A 16,238-nucleotide genomic window follows, 5' to 3' on the forward strand; every position below is an offset into this window, starting at 1 on the left:
TACCTCAGCCGGCGCTTCAGGGCCCGGCGCCTCGGCCCGTTCCCGCCCTTTTGCCTCATTTTGGGCCCGGTACCTCAGCCGCTGTTGCCGGTGCCTTGGCCCGCACTGGCAGAGTGTCCGGTACCCCAGGCAAGGTTTGCTTTGGCTGGGGCTGGCATCCCAGCCCCCGTGGTTGTTGCCCAGCCTGCACGGCTGCTCCTCCCGGGGTGCAGCACCGCTTGTAGCTGAGTGGCTCTGGCAGGGGCTGTCCAGCTGCCCGGCATAGGGGAATGCTGTCTGTGCAAGTTTCTTGTCCTGCGCTTCCCTGTAACCTGTTGCTGTGAAAGAAGCTGGGATGTGGGTTTAGTACTCTGTTTATGCTGGGGGGCTCCCATATAGAAGTTCATGTGGTGTGTTCTTGCTGAGGGACAAGCTTTAAGGTAAGATGCTATACAGTTACCTCAAAGTAAGTGGTGGTCTGGTAATCCATACTCTTGACTTTATAAGCAGTTGTGGCATAGGCCTTCTCTTATTTTGACTTTGCTGCCAATGTTCATGAACACTTGTACATGCATTCATTCCCCTGATAATTTTCCTTGCCCACATTTGTTTGTTTTGCAGACAATCTTAGGAGAAACTCATGAAGAGGAGGATGAGATCCTTCCACGCAAAGACTATGAGGTGAGAAATTAACTGACAGCAGCTTGTGAAGTTAATGTGAAAAGAACTGCAGATGATTTTCGGTCTGTTGGTGTTTGTAATAGGGCAGGTATCACTAGTTACATTGCATTGGCACCTGCAGGAATACCAAGAGTTGCTGCACTTGCAAAGAACTGCTCCTCATCATTATACATTTCTAGGTTAAAACTCTGTGAGTAGAGCTTCAACATCCACTGCTTAGGTCAGACTCTTGTTGAGAAGATTTATTTTCAGAGTCTGCTACATTGTTCCACTTTTTTAGTGTGAGAATTAGAGGCTCTAGTGGTCTTGTTTCCTCATAATTGTAGAAAGCATCTGTAGCTACTTGGTCCCTGTTGCCTTACTGCTGTTTCTGATGTCATGCTGGCTCATAGCAGATCTTCCCATCTATCAGATCCTGCCATTTACAGGAGATTTTTCTTTTTGCTTGTTTATATATGGTGGCCCTGAGCTATTTAGAGCAGTTGCTGTCAGCACGGGTGTCACCAGCTCAGCCTGTTACTGCTTGGCTTGAAAAGGTGAAGTTGATTTAGATAGAAGCTGGTGGTACTTTGTGAGTACGACTGGGCAGCTCTATATTGCTTTTAACTCCCTGCTGTGATAAGCTTGAAAATTGATGCTGTTCATCTGGAGAGGAATTTCTATCTAGTGTTCCTGTTGTAGTGAGCGGTTAAATATAAAGATCTAATGTTATTCCCCACACTGTCAAATTGGAGACACTTACAGAAGTGAAGTCTAAATTTGTACGATGTGACTTCTTTAAATTAAAGTTGTATTAATCAGTCATGTTCCTGTTTGGTTCCCTAGCGCTCTCAGCTTGGGCAGTGAAATTGGTCTGTTCTTTCACTTCCTGATTCTCAGGGTCTGGCTCTGCTGGAAATATTTAAATGAACGTGGTTCTAGGAGTTTTGTCTTCCTTCCACTGTTGTTTGCAAAACCTACTGTGGGGGTAGTAATGACTTCTGTAATCTTTATCAAGGTCTTCTATTCATAGTTTTTTTCACACTCTGTTGCAGCTGATTCTCTTAAATTGACCTTTTGGCATTCTTTCAGAGCTTGGATTATGATCGCTGCATCAATGACCCATACTTGGAAGTTTTGGAGAGCATGGACAACAAGGTAGGACCTTGTTCTTTCTTTTTCATTAGCTTGAGAGCTAAAACTGGAAGTTGCCCAGGGAAGTTGTGGATGCCCTGTCATTGGAAGTGCTCAAGGTCTGGTTGAGTGAGGCTTTGAGCAACCTGATCTCGTGGAAGATGTCCCTGCCCATGATGGGGGGCAGACTAGATGATCTTTAAAGGTCCCTTCCAATCCAAACCATTCTGTGATTCTGAACATGTTCCACTGTGTGATGTTTTGTGGGTTTTTTCTTCTTTATGAAAAAAACTCCATGTGCTCTGTGGTTTCTCTATGTAAAGAATAAAAATATGTGTGAGGATTATAGCTCCCAGCATCTGTTCTGATCCTCAGGCTTAAACTGAGCGAGATGTTCAGCACTTTCAGTTCCCTATTTTCAGTTTGCTGTTGTCACTGTCTTCTGTTGATTTATCACTCTAGCTGTAATTGAGCTGTGGAGTCCAAAAGTCCCTTTTTCTGATCCCCATTTCTATGTTGCTTTGACTTGGCTTTTTTTTTTTAAATCCTCTTTCTAAACAGAAAGCCCAGAGATACGAAGCAGTGAAGTGGGTGATGGTTTTTGCTATTGGAGTCTGCACAGGACTGGTAAGGGTCATGCTGTTTGGGGAATGAGGAAAATTCAGGAGACTAATCAGAAATAATTTAGAAGTTAATGGCCAAGGAATAAAGAGGAGGAAACATTCTCTTTCATGAAGTGGAGAGCTCAGTAGCTGGAGTTGACTTTTGGGAATTATAGCATGTTGTTGCTAGATTATTTTCCGGGAAGCCTTTTTTTTCTTTCAGGTCTTGCTGTGTTTTCTTTCCAAAGTATTCTGGCAAATTCTTTAGCTCTGCATACAGGAGAACTTGTCCAAAGTGAGCACTTAATAAAAAAGGATGCCAGTTTACAGTTGAACTGTATTTTTTTAATGTTTGGCATTACTAGCTTCGCTGCATGTGCCCTCTAGAGGGTTTGAAAATTAGCTTTGCTGACTGTATGCCTCAGTGAAACATCAGCTTTCTTCTGTACCCTGAAGTATGTTGTGGGGGTTAAAAACACTACCCGATTAGTACTCTGAAATGCATCTCTTCAGGAATAATTCTAGGATGGCTCTGTCTCTGTAACAACAAGAGAGACAGCAAATCTGAGCTTCTGAAGTTACTTTACTTTGAACAATGCTACTTTCACCTTCATCCTCTGTTCTCCCATGTGTGCACACTTCTAGTAGGACTTACTAGAGGGCAGTCTTTGTTACATGTATATAGTAATTTCTGATGGCAGATCTGTCATCTTTTTCACAGGTTGGCCTCTTTGTGGATTTCTTTGTACGACTCTTTACCCAGCTCAAGTTCCGGGTGGTACAAAGCTGTATCTTTTACCTAGTGTATGGGTTCCTGTTAGACTCGAGTGACCTTTTCCTTTCTGTTGCAGTGTTTTGCGTAGAATACCTGACTCTTCAGGACTCTTAATGTTGTTAACGATTAATCAAGTTTTTAACTTGCCTATGTATTTCAGCCCTTGAAATCAAGAAATCATGTACATAGGTAAAGGCTAATGCCTGAAAAGAATGACTGGTTTTCCCTTCCTTGTAGCTCAGTCCTGAGCTCTGAAAAGCAAGCCTGGCTTCCTGATGGGTTGTGTCATCTGCCCTGGCTGGATTAGGAAGCGCAGGCTTGGCTCCTGATGCCTGTGGGACACCCAGGCAGTACTGAATGATTGTGTGTGGGTGGGGGAAACGTTGTTGTTTTCCTTGACCGTCCCTGCAGCGGTGGAAGAATGCACTGAGAAAGGCTGTCTTGCCTTGTCCTTGCTGGAGCTGCTGGGGTTCAACCTGACCTTTGTTTTTCTTGCCAGTCTTCTGGTCCTGATCCAAGTAAGACTTAGGCTCCTTACACAGCCTCCCTTTGCTCTCACAGAGGTCCTGGCTATGAAGTTCTCTTCTTGCCGGAAGCACTTTCTGCCCCAAGAACTTCACAGTGCTAACTGATTTAGCTAAGCAGGGTCTCTTGGTCCCTTGCTGTGCTCTCTGATGAGGTATTGTTGGTCAGCTATGAAATCAGTGCAGCACAGTGTCAGTGTTTCTTTTCTGCAGCCTGTAGCAGCTGGATCAGGAATTCCTGAAATTAAGTGCTACCTCAACGGGGTAAAGGTTCCAGGGGTTGTGCGTCTCCGGACGGTGGTGTGCAAAGCTATGGGAGTGCTCTTCAGTGTGGCAGGAGGTAAGAAGGGCTGTGGTGTCTTGATCTTGTTGGGGTAAGGAATGACTGAAGAGGAGAAAGTGGTGTCTCTGGGCATCTCCATCTGTCTGGAGCAGAGTAATGAGCCCTGAATGCATATATAGAGTAGAAAATGGTCAGAAGGATCAGGGCTATTTGGAGAACAGGTACTTTTCTGGGTAGGCTAGTCAGAAGTGGCTCTTTGTGGCTCAATTCAAGAGAGAGACCTGAGAATTCTCCAGAATGTGTTGTCTGGAGCAGCCTGAAGGAGGCTATGTTCTAGGCAGCAGAGCAGAATAACTTGGAGAGTTCAGAGTCCTTATAACAGCTGTCTTTGAATGGTTTCACCCACGTGGATTGCAAAGTCTGTGCAAGTCTTCACAAACATTTGGGGGGTTGAGTGGTCAGCGGTCAGCACCTTCCTTCACCTTGAGCGGGGAGGGAGGAGCTGCAGGCTTGGCACAGGGGACTGTGCCATGGCATGGGAGTGGTGAGCTGATCTCTCCGGGCATTGTCAGCAAGGGACAGAGCAGGGAGTGTGTTGCCTCATCAGTCCTGTTTTTCCAGGTCTTTTTGTCGGGAAGGAGGGTCCAATGATTCACAGCGGTGCTGTTGTGGGTGCGGGTTTACCACAGGTTAGTGCTGGCCTGGGACATTGGCCTGGTCACACCACTGCTTTGTAAGAGTACTATGAGGAGTAAGTTTCCATCTCCTATGTTTCTAAATCTTGACTTTGTTTGTAGTTCCAGAGCATCTCTTTGAGGAAGATCCAATTTAACTTTCCCTATTTCCGCAGTGACAGGTACTGTACCCAGGATGTGGAGGAGGGGAGACGGGGATGAGTAAGCAGTCTTCCTTGGGAGAAGGCTGGCAGGCTGGGATGAATCAGTTGGTTTTTCAGTTTCTCTAGTATCCTGCAGTCTCATTCTGCAGCAAGACAACACCAGGGCTTGACTCTTCCATTCTGCTCTGGTCTCCATGTTCATTGATGTTCTCTTGTACTACTCAACAAATCTCTACCTGTTTAAAAACTTTAATCTGCATGGTTAAATGGCTTCATTGTTGGGAACAAGCTCAGTTACTCACCCCTAATGACCAAGATATACTCCAGAGAAGGCTTACCCACCTGAATGTGCACAAAATCATGCCCTTCCTTCCTTGTAATCTTTCAAGTGATGCTGGAGCCCCACATTTTGGAATGATTCTTAATACACAGGGCAGTTGTGTAGTGCCACAGAGTTTTGCTCTGTGTTGGTGCTCTAGAGGAAGAGCATGACGCTGCAATAACTTGCTGAATAAATGGTGTTGCCTGCCATGGCCAGCACTTTTCCCAGCTGTCAGTCCTGTATCCCTGAGATATATCTATAAATGGGAATGGTCGTTTTCTTTGCAGAACCTAAGCACCTCTAGAGTTCTGCTTTGCTAAACTGACATTGTTTTCCCCTTTATTTAAGGGACAAAAGGGACTTTGTATCTGCTGGAGCTGCTGCAGGGGTTGCAGCTGCCTTTGGAGCCCCAATTGGGGGCACTCTTTTCAGCTTGGAAGAAGGTTCCTCCTTCTGGAACCAGGGACTTACATGGAAAGTGGTGAGTAATGACTCTGGCTCTTTCTGTGTGTCTCTTCCTTGAGCTGGACCATTGGGAGGGCTTGTCCATGAGGGCGTTCAGATTATCTCGTCTCTTCCTGAGCTCTCCTGGCAGGAGAGAGATTGCCTACTTTATCAGTGCTCCAGGATTACTGGAGATCAAGCAGAGATGAGTCTGGTACTATTTGGTACTATGGGACAACTCTGTAGGCAGCAGATCTAGTATACCTGGGAGAAAGGGTTTTTGTGCCTGTGCTCTTTGCAGCCCAACCCTTTGGGAGCAGACAGTAGGTAGATGCTGGATTTCTTTCTGCTTTTCTCTGTCTTGAGGAACTGTGTTGTAGCAATGCCCTGTGCTTTCAGGTTGCCAGTTTCTCTGCCTCTAGTGCCTACTTTCATGAAGATGACAGTATTTTAAAAATGTATTAGATTTCATGATGCTTTTGTCATTTCTTATGCCAAATGTCCTGTTGATGGGATTCAGTTAGGCTACTTTTTCCAAGCGGGGATAAAAGGAGCCAGGGGATTTGCCAAGATAGCAACTCTCTCAAAGCCAATGAAGACCTCAATTCTAACTCCAAACAAGCTGTGTTAGTGCCTTGTAATTGATTTGCAACTGCAAATTAACATCTTTGACGAAAAAAAGAGCTTTTGCTGCAAGAATTACTAGGTGAAATTCCAAACTTCTTGTGCAGGAAATGAAATCAGATGATTGCAGTAGTCCATTCTATCCTCGCTTTCTTTTGCAGCAGGGAATGGGTGTTAAACCTCAGTAGAACTATTTTCCTAAAGCTTGAGAAGGCGCTCTGAGGTTCCTTTCCCCATGCATAAGTCTGAAGGAGGAGCTGACTGTGCCAATCTTAATTTTGTGAGTATTTAAGTGTTTATTTCTTCCTTTGTTTTACTTCCTCAGCTTTTCTGTTCCATGGCTGCCACCTTCACCCTGAATTTTTTCCGCTCTGGGATTCAGTTTGGAAGTTGGGGGTCTTTCCAGCTCCCTGGGCTGCTGAACTTTGGGGAGTTTAAGGTAATATTTAGTGCTGTTATTTCCCTGTCGTGTCTGCCCCTGCCCCTGTCTCTTGTCAGTTCAGTGTTTCTTTCTGGGTTTTTTTGATACATGCTTGTATTTCAGTGAAGGGCAGTTGATATTTAGCTGCGATACATTGATAGCCTGAGAAAGAATTCTGCCCCTTTGGTCATAGCTGCTGAAAGTCTCCTGCTGTGGAGACAGAAGTGTTGGTAAGAAATTGCAGCAACTACTGTAATGCTTATTTTTTTGTGCTTTCCCACATGTAGTGCTCCGAGTCTGATAAAAAGTGCCACCTCTGGACAGCTGTGGACTTGGGCTTCTTCATTTTGATGGGAATTGTAGGAGGCCTTCTCGGAGCCACCTTCAACTGCCTGAACAAGAGACTGGCGAAGTACCGCATGCGGAACGTGCATCCCAAGCCAAAGCTGGTCAGGTATTTTTGCTCTCTTGAGTTTGTACAGGGATCTATGATCTGTGTTCAGTGTCCCAAAGCATCAATTTAGAAGATCCAGTGAGTGGGATTGGAGGAAATCCCGGACCCATTCTGTTTCAAATGACAAAACAAAGCCTCGGTGGGACTTAAAAATGAACGCTAGAAACCAGATGTTACAGTCTCTGTGCATTTTTGTAATTACTCTGGTGGTATAGAGAGAGCTGCAACCCCCTCTTACAAGGACTATGAAGGGAGCTCTTTATAATAGGGGCTATAGCTGAACAAACCAGAGCTTTGTCTCCATGCAGGATGTTTTTATGTCTTGGCCAAACAGATGTGGAAGGAATAGCTGGTTCCACTCTTGTTTCTCTTTTTTTTTTTTTTTTTTATTGTTAATTATCTTGGTTAATTAAATCCACAACTGGGCTAATATCTGTGCTATTTAGGGAATTGCCATGTAATTCTGGAAAACAGCTGTTTGTTTGCTCTAGACAATTCCTAAATAAATAATTTTTTTAAAAAAAAGGAGGTGTATTTCAGCAGTTAGAAAAGAGACATGAGAGTCTGTGCATCAACCTGTCCAGTCCTGTCTAGGCTTTTACCCTGTAAGGATCTACATTGTTTCCATGTGAACAGCCTCAGCACTGGACCCTTCCCTGTGGCTTTTTGTACGTGACTGCTATGTGTTCTCTGGGCAGAAATAGCTCTTTTTGAGGCATGCAACTAGAAAGGGGAGTTAACATAATCCCTGGCAACAAATTCCTAATTCAGCTTGACTTGTAGAGTCCCTTGCTTCTGATGTTAAGCTGTGGCGATTGCTGCTTCTTGCAACCTTACCAGTTGTGTGCAGAGCTGTGACTGGGTTACAGGGCTAAGCGTGGCTTCAGTGTATGGTTTCTGTTGTGTACTTGCAGAGTCTTGGAGAGCCTGCTGGTGTCGTTGACTACCACGGTCGTGGTCTTTGTAGCCTCCATGGTTCTGGGGGAATGCCGGCAGCTGTCTTCCACCAGTCACAGTGGTAATGACACTCTGAGCCTGCAGGTGAGGGATCTTATGTGAAGATTATATGTCCCCATCATATTGTTCACCCTCCAGAGAAGCACAGGTACATAATGAGCTTTTGACAGCATGCAGTACATAACAGAACTTCAGTGAAAGTCTACGGACAGTTGCAGGAGCTTAGGGTAATAATGAAAGCTGCCCTGTGTGCTTTTGTACCTTGGTGAAGCAGCTCAAGCTGTGAATCAGGGAGCCCATTGATGTTGCAGGCCCCATCTCTGCTATTGATGTTTGGTCTGAACTTCCCAAAGTATGGGCTGGCAGCCCTGTACAGAAGGGTTACTCCCATTCTGCACAAAGGCTAATGTAGGAGAGAGTGGATTTTAACTGTTCATGTGTTTTGTTTCTTGCATTAGGGTATGTCAGAGGACGTGAATTCAAGCATCAAAACTTTTTTCTGTCCGAATGAAACCTACAATGACATGGCCACACTCTTCTTCAACCCTCAGGAGTCAGCTATCTTGCAGCTCTTCCACCAGGATGGTGAGTAGCTAAGAGACTGTGCCCCATCCCATGCTTAGGCTTCAGAGCGTCATCTTGCTTGAAACAGCCTTGTCATAAAACCCACCAGGCTAAGAGCATCTTCAGGCCTTCCTGGCTCTGGGGGACTGCTAGTACAACAGGTGAAAGCCTCTTCCATGGGAAGAAAGGCCTGCTTTTCCTCTCTTTTTCACTTATTCATTGTTTTCATGTGTGTTTGGACTGGGAGACTAAGTATGTGTTGTGAGATGAGCCTGCTGTGAGCTGAGGGGTAGATGGTGTAAGACTACTGTCTTTGTCTGACAGACCTGTGCCCCTTTAGTCATGATTCTTCTTGTGTTGCAGGTACTTTCAGCCCAGTCACACTGTCCTTGTTCTTCCTTCTCTATTTCTTACTCTCCTGCTGGACATATGGGATCTCTGTGCCCAGTGGTCTTTTTGTGCCATCACTGCTTTGTGGGGCTGCCTTCGGACGCCTGGTCGCCAACCTCCTCAAAAGGTGCATTGAGTGTGTGTATATGTGAGAGATGTGCTGCAGACACACGCTGAGCTCTCAGTTAGGTTATTCTAATCTCTGGGCTCCATGTTTTGTCCTAGCTACATTGGCCTGGATCACATCTACTCAGGAACCTTTGCACTGATTGGGGCAGCAGCATTCCTGGGAGGTGTGGTCCGCATGACAATTAGCCTGACTGTCATCCTAATTGAATCAACCAACGAGATCACCTATGGGCTCCCAATAATGATTACCCTCATGGTGAGTGCAGGGTTTTAGCTCTGGCTTCTTGCAGAACATGTGCTAGCACTGAATTTTTGTTCCTTCCAGGGCTTTGATAAGTCAGGGAGTCTTGTACTTGGAGCAACAACTCTGTAGACCTTCTTTTTGCTCTGCAGGTAGCGAAATGGACAGGAGACTTTTTCAACAAAGGCATCTATGACATTCATGTGAACTTGCGAGGAGTGCCTCTTCTGGAGTGGGAAACAGAAGTGGAAATGGATAAGTAAGGCTGTCCCTCTCGGCAGGACTGTGGGTTAGAGTTTGTGGTAGGGTCCTTGCTCAGAAAGGAGTACTGCAACGCAGGGGGATGATGCTTCATCTCCAAAGAACCTGGCTGCTCTGAGAGGAGCAGCTGTGAGGAGTACTGCTGTGAGAGGAATTGGGAGTTGTGCGTCAGGCTGGTGGCAGGAAAGAGGTGCTGGAGCACTTTCTGAGGAGGGGTGGACAGGTGGAGATCTGAGGAGGAGATCTGTGAGGTTCAGCAACAGCTCTGAAAATGTTCCACTGGACTTTGTTTCTTGCAGAATTTCATGTTCTTCCCACATGCCATCTTTTCCCAGTAGTGTTTAAACACTTTCTGTGTTATAAGTTGGAACCTTTTTCTTTGCCTATAGTGCATCATTGATGCAATGTCATATTAAAAAAAAAAAATAAAAAAAATCAATTGTGCTGGCATGACTAATAACACAGTGAAAGTGAGCACACAGGTACAAGTTGCTGGCAGAACTAAACTGCAGCAGACTCCTTCAGGATCTCGTTTTGGGACTGATTTGTTTCCTTGTTTGTCCATCACCAGCCTTCTGTTGCTGATGTGATGCATGCAGCAATCTTGGATTTCTGTATCCTCAGACTACGAGCCAGTGACATCATGGAACCCAACTTGACATATGTCTACCCACACACCAGGATCCAGTCCCTTGTTAGCATTCTGCGCACAACTGTCCATCATGCCTTCCCTGTAGTGACTGAGAACCGGGGCAATGAGAGGGAGTTCATGAAGGGAAATCAGCTAATAAGTAACAACATAAAATTCAAGGTAAGAAGTTGCTTGTTTGGTAAGTTGAAGGGTAAAGGGCTTTGTTTTGCAGGTAGAAGGCCCTTTCTTTTGTTATCTAGGCTTTTGTCAGTGCAGAATTCAGGTCAGAGATAAGCATGTACTGCAATAGAAAATTTTCAAGGACTCAATTCCATTTTCTGGGTCATGGTGAAGGCAGAAGAGTGGGCTGCATTCCTAGAGGCAAAAGTTAAGGGGACTAAGTAACCTGTTTAGGATGGACGTGGAAAAAGTTTGGATTTGGCACTGAAGTACTGAACCCACCACTGAGATCAGTAGTAGGTGCCTACATGCTTCTTTCCTTGGTAGGAGGGGTAGTGGGGCAGATGCTTTAGTCTTTTGGGAAACTTAAAATTTAGGGTCAGAATGAATAATGAATGTGCTTGTGGCATGGGTGCCTGAGTTCCTAAAATTCAGATTCTCTGTGCAAGGAGAGTACAATCCTACAGTACTGCAGCAGCACTAACTAAGGAACACCTCATCTAGTGACTTAAAGCTATGATCAGATAGTTTGTAGTTGCTCTTGGATAACTGTTGACGTGCTTAGTGGGTATCTGAAAATTGTTTGCTATATCCAGAAATCTAGCATCCTCACCCGAGCTGGAGAGCAGCGCAAGCGTAGTCAGTCCATGAAATCCTACCCTTCAAGTGAATTGCGTAACATGTGTGATGAGCACATAGCAACAGAGGAGCCACCAGAAAAGGAGGATCTGCTGCAACAGATGCTAGAGAGAAGGTGAGAATCTGGTAGGCATAAACATATGGAAACAGGGTGTTTCTGTATGTTGGAGATGTCTTGTGGTGCTTCATACAGTCCCCGTCATTCTACATGTCAGAGGAAACAGTGCTTATCCATGTTTTCGGAGAAGTGACTTCTCAGGTCTCATCAGCGAGTGCTGGGTCTCACAGCTATGACTGAGGCCTAGGCTAACAGCTTGATGGCATCCAGCCTGTTAACTTAAATTTCCTTCAAACATCTATCCAGAAATATTTCCTGGAGAGGATGGAATACCTGGGAAATATCTTGTCTGTAGAAATCAATGTCCTTTTGTCTGCAAAAGCCGGAGGGCTCCACAAAGCTGACTTCTCCTCAGAGAGGAGCTAATGACTTGGTGCCATAATACTGATACCGCCTTTCTGGTAACTGGGCTGAGTCACCAGGCTTGTATTGCAGTTGCTTCCAAGCAGCAGCCCAATCTAGTGAACCATTTTCTAACCTAGTGATCGTGACACTTGTAAGTGGAGTCCTGACCCTGATGTTTTGCCAGATACATCAGCTTTTATTAGAATCTGAATAATTTGGCACTGAAAATTGCTTTAGTAGCAAGTTATTTGAAATTGAGAGTTATGAGACTGTTTCCATTCTGCTGCTGTTGTCATACTCTGCCCCTGGTAATGGCTCTTGACCCCTCTCTGCTATTTTGTTTGGTGGAGAAAAGACTTGCTTTTCTCTAGCAAGAATCACTGAAATGCTCAGAAGAAGGTTGCAAAGAGCTGAAGTAGTTGTTGTTTTGGAGGCAGGGGGTATGTGTCTCTCCTTAAGTTCATGCAACTTGTAACATGAAGTGCTAAATCTGTCACAGATACACTCCCTATCCCAACCTGTACCCTGACCAGTCTCCCAGTGAAGAGTGGACCATGGAGGAACGCTTCAGACCTTTGACCTTCCATGGCTTGATCTTGCGCTCACAGCTGGTCACCCTCCTTCTCAGGGGTGTTTGTTACTCTGAGAGCCAGTCGGTGAGTCTTTCTAATCAGGAGTTGTAGTACAAACGTTCCTGTCCTCTCAGCTGAGAAGGTTGGGAACAGTATTTATGGGCTGCCAAAAAGAATTTACCTATTTTTACACTGGAATGCATCTGTGTTTTAAAAGCTGCAGCCAGATAATGTGAATTCTCCCTTGCAGCTCTAGAATAAAGAGAATGTAATTTCTGTTTAAGCACCCCCAGGAAAAGAGCAAGGGTACTGTTTAGGGCCCATTTGTTGCATAAAGGTGCAGTGTATACTGTGTGTTTTTACTGCTGCATGCCAAGGTCTTACTGGCAGAGTGTCAGCTGTATCACTGAGATCAGTATAAGCATTTGTGTTTGAGGCCCATCTTCCACAAGGCTGATTCGTTGCTGCCCTCCAGTGTTGAGTGTAGACCTGCCAGAGGCTGGAAGCAGATCTGTTGCGCTCTCAGCTAATCACCTGTATAAGGTTTGGGCTTGCACTGATGCATTCTGAGAGGAGCTGCTAGGAGTACCTCTTCAGAAGTATGTGTGGGCATGGGAAGAGAAGGAGATCCGGGGAAGCAATTGGGAGGCATCATTTGCCATGTTGCTTGCAGCCCATGTAGTATCTGGGATGATGACACATCAGTTCAGTGGGATTTGTTTCAACTGCAGAGTGTGAGTCAGCCTCGTCTGTCCCATGCAGAGATGTCAGAGGATTACCCCCGCTATCCAGATATCCATGACCTGGACCTCACATTGCTGAACCCTCGCATGATAGTGGTAAGAGATGCACTGCAGTATGACAGTGTTTCGTGATACATGTTTAGGACTGTCCCAAGCCTTTAAAAAAAGCTGAGAGCATGTTTACGTCCATCCTTGGGTGCAGTGACCAACATTCTGTATTTCTCATGTATTCATTCTTATGCCTTGTCTGCATGTGGAAATCAATCCTGATACCTGCTATGAGGTACCATTACACACAGGTGCTTTACTTTCAGAATAAGATGTTGCCTGTCTAACTTCCTTCTAGATTAGGCTCCTGCCTGTCTGAGAATGGACAGGCAGGAGTCTAATCTGCTTATATCTGTTTGGAACTCTGCGTGCTCGCAGCTCAGTCAGTGGCAGGCCTGTCATTGTCTTTGTGACAGGAAGGTTGCTGTGTAGGCCGAAGTGCTTTTATAATATACATTCTTATTTTCATGGACCTGCATTTATCCTACTGAGAGACTTTCTGCAGCATTGAGCTCTTAAGATCATGGGTTACAGTGTTCAAACAAACTGTGACAAATTCAGGTTCCTGAAATAAGTCCATATTTGTGGAGAAATAGAAGATGCCCACAGTACAGTACCCTGTCCAGGGATCAGTGCATTGGAGGAGTTGTAGGAATTGCTTGTGAGTGATTCCCAGAGATAGTGAAAATGCGTCTTGTAAATAATATAATTGGTTTTCTTTCATAGGACGTCACCCCATACATGAACCCATCACCCTTTGCTGTCTCTCCAAACACTCATGTGTCACAAGTCTTCAACCTGTTTAGGACAATGGGACTCAGACATTTACCAGTTGTGAACGCAGTTGGAGAGGTGAGTCCTTATCTCCATTTTGTCTTGGCTGAACAAGGAAGCCACTGTGGTTTTTGCAATGCTTTCCACCTTTGGCAGAATTAAGATCTCCCTTAACATCAAACATAAATGCTTCAAAGAGATCAGTGTGATCCTCTTAAGGCCCCAAAGCATTGTTGATTACTGTAACTTTGTTACCGTCTTTTGTGTCCATGCCTGCTTCCCGCTTTCCCTGCAAAGGGCAGGACATGCATTCTCTCTCATGTCTCAGGTCGGCAGCATGTGGAAGCTCTTACTGTCTTGTACCTGTTGAGAGGCCTTGAACTCATTAGAGGTCACTGATTTGGCTTCCTCTTTGACAGCTTTATTCAAGGCCAAGAGCAGAATTTCGTGCGTGTTGGGGCAGGAGGTTTTTCTGCTGGAAGGGAACTTGCATTCTGTTCCTACTCAAAGGAGCAGCAAAATAAATGAATCTTTGAATCGTTTGTACTTGATGGACTGTACTTGTCTCTTTGCCATCTACAATGCTCAGCAATAGTCAGTAGGTGTCAGTAACTTCTTAAAAACATAATGAGAAACTGTTTCCCTTAAGCCTGAACTGGTCTGTCCCTATGAGACAGCAGTGCTGCTTCTGCCTCTTGGGGTTCCTAATAGCTACTCTGTAAAGTCTGTTGGTTGAAAAGCAAAAGATGTTGATTCATTCTATGTGTAGTACAAGATGCTCTTGCAGTACTAGAGAGCAGCCTTGTTCTAAACTCTTTTAATGTGTAAAATCACTGAAGTATTTCATCAGCTGAAACATGTGTTTTGATTGTTTCCCCACCAGGGTGGGAGAGGTCCCCTTTTGTGACCTGCCAGCTAGTGATGGCCAGTGTGCAGTCACCGCTTAGCTAGTCTTCACCTTTTCTCTGTTTTGGTCTTTAGAGCTTCCTAGAACTGATATGAGTTATCTGCAGTCATGTCATGTGGCATACCAGAAATGTCTCCAATGAAGCCATAATAGACAACTTTGTTATTTCCAATTACAGTTTTCACTTTCCAAAGTGAAAGTTACATCTGTATGCTGTCTAACATGGACAGGATTTCCCTTTCTAGGCAGGAGTAACTACTGCTGTGTCCAGGCACGACTGCAGCAGTTAAGCTGTCTGTCTGGGCGTGGTTAAAGCAATGTCTTGCCTGTAGATAGTGCTGGGAGAGGGAGGGGCATTGTTTTGGCAAGGTTTGAACTCGGAACACACTAATGCAAAATTGGTCAAGAACTGCTTGCAGGTTCCTTCTTTCTCAGGGGTTGGAAGGAACAACAGCTCTACCATGCACGTCTCTTAGTGGCACATCTGTGATACTGACTTGTATCTTTTTTCCTCTTTTCTTCCTCTTTAAGATTGTTGGGATAATCACTCGGCACAACCTGACCCACGAATTTCTGCAGGCAAGACTGAGACAACACTATCAGACCATTTGATGCCCCTGCCCACCCTGCCCCACTGTTGGTGTGGCTACCTCCCTCTTCCAAGCCTGCACACGCGCTCGCATTCTGCTTGGACCCCACAAGGCCCAAGACTTGCCGTTTGGCTTCTCACATGCATATCAAGCCTGGGGAGCTGGAAAACATCTTGCTAGCCAGAGAATTAGAGGAGCTGCCTGAGCCCAGAGCTGTTGGTTGGTCTCAGGCACTTGGTTTGACCACTCTTGATCCACGGGTTTTTTTTTTTTTTTTTTCTGTGCCCCAGTTACCTCCTTTCATCAGACGTTGTCTTGACACTGTATGTTCTGCCATTTTGTTTTGGTTTGTGGGGTTTTTTTTTAAGGGTTGGAAAAAAGAAGCATCTAGCTCCACTGTGTCCTGTGCAGAGAACTGCAGCATCTTTTCCCTGCCCTCCCGTATGTCTCCCTTTTCCTCTTCCTCCCTTGTTCCTGCAACTGATGCCTTATTTGTGTGAGAAGGGTGTCACTGTCAAAGCTGAGAGGAGATACTGAAATTTGCAGTTATCAAATGGCTGCTCTGGAAGATGGCTTTTCTTTAAAAGCAGTATTAAAAAGCCCAGCTCTTTGGAAATACACCTCTTTGCGGGTGCTCCCAGTTGCCCATATTTTTCCACTCTGCCTTCATTTATTCCTCATTTCTGTCCTCCTTTCATAGGGAAGTATCCCTGCTCTCATGTTTTTGACAGCAGCTGACTTTTGTGAGCAGCTCAGTAAATCATGAGTTCAAAACGGTTCAATTCCAGTTACTCTTTGGGATTATAAATATTTAATACATTTGCAGAGCATCTCAGAGAAGGGAGATCTCTTTTTCCCTGTTAGCTGTTGCTATTATCTCCTTGTAAGAGACTCTTCTAAAGCACTTTGTGGCACTCTTTGTCACTACCCTGACACTCCTGCATTTCTTGGCATTTGTAGGCACTTTGTCCTTGTACTGATCCAACAGTGAGAGCCTGGGACACCTTTCCAGCTATGGTTAGAGACCAGGGAACCGCACGTCCTCAGAGCATGGTGAAGTGTTGCTTTCTGAAGGCAGATAGAACTGAT

At 45.1% G+C, this 16,238-nt stretch overlaps 1 protein-coding gene across 1 annotated transcript; it reads left to right on the forward strand.

Annotated features, from left to right (window-relative positions):
* Positions 1-600: 600 nt before the first annotated feature.
* On the forward strand, positions 601-15,171 carry CLCN6 (chloride channel, voltage-sensitive 6; the record flags this gene model as incomplete). The annotated part of the gene is made up of 22 exons (XM_010289568.1): positions 601-660; positions 1,732-1,797; positions 2,335-2,400; positions 3,097-3,163; positions 3,562-3,668; positions 3,888-4,014; positions 4,579-4,646; positions 4,755-4,813; positions 5,466-5,598; positions 6,511-6,624; positions 6,894-7,060; positions 7,975-8,101; positions 8,476-8,602; positions 8,945-9,098; positions 9,197-9,356; positions 9,494-9,600; positions 10,227-10,413; positions 11,010-11,167; positions 12,015-12,171; positions 12,819-12,926; positions 13,605-13,730; positions 15,091-15,171. Coding segments are annotated over 22 exons (2,526 nt in total), but the record flags the coding sequence as incomplete, so codon positions are not given.
* Positions 15,172-16,238: the final 1,067 nt, after the last annotated feature.

This window comes from Phaethon lepturus, unplaced genomic scaffold (assembly GCF_000687285.1).
Source record: "Phaethon lepturus isolate BGI_N335 unplaced genomic scaffold, ASM68728v1 scaffold21986, whole genome shotgun sequence".
Lineage (NCBI taxonomy): Eukaryota > Metazoa > Chordata > Aves > Phaethontiformes > Phaethontidae > Phaethon > Phaethon lepturus.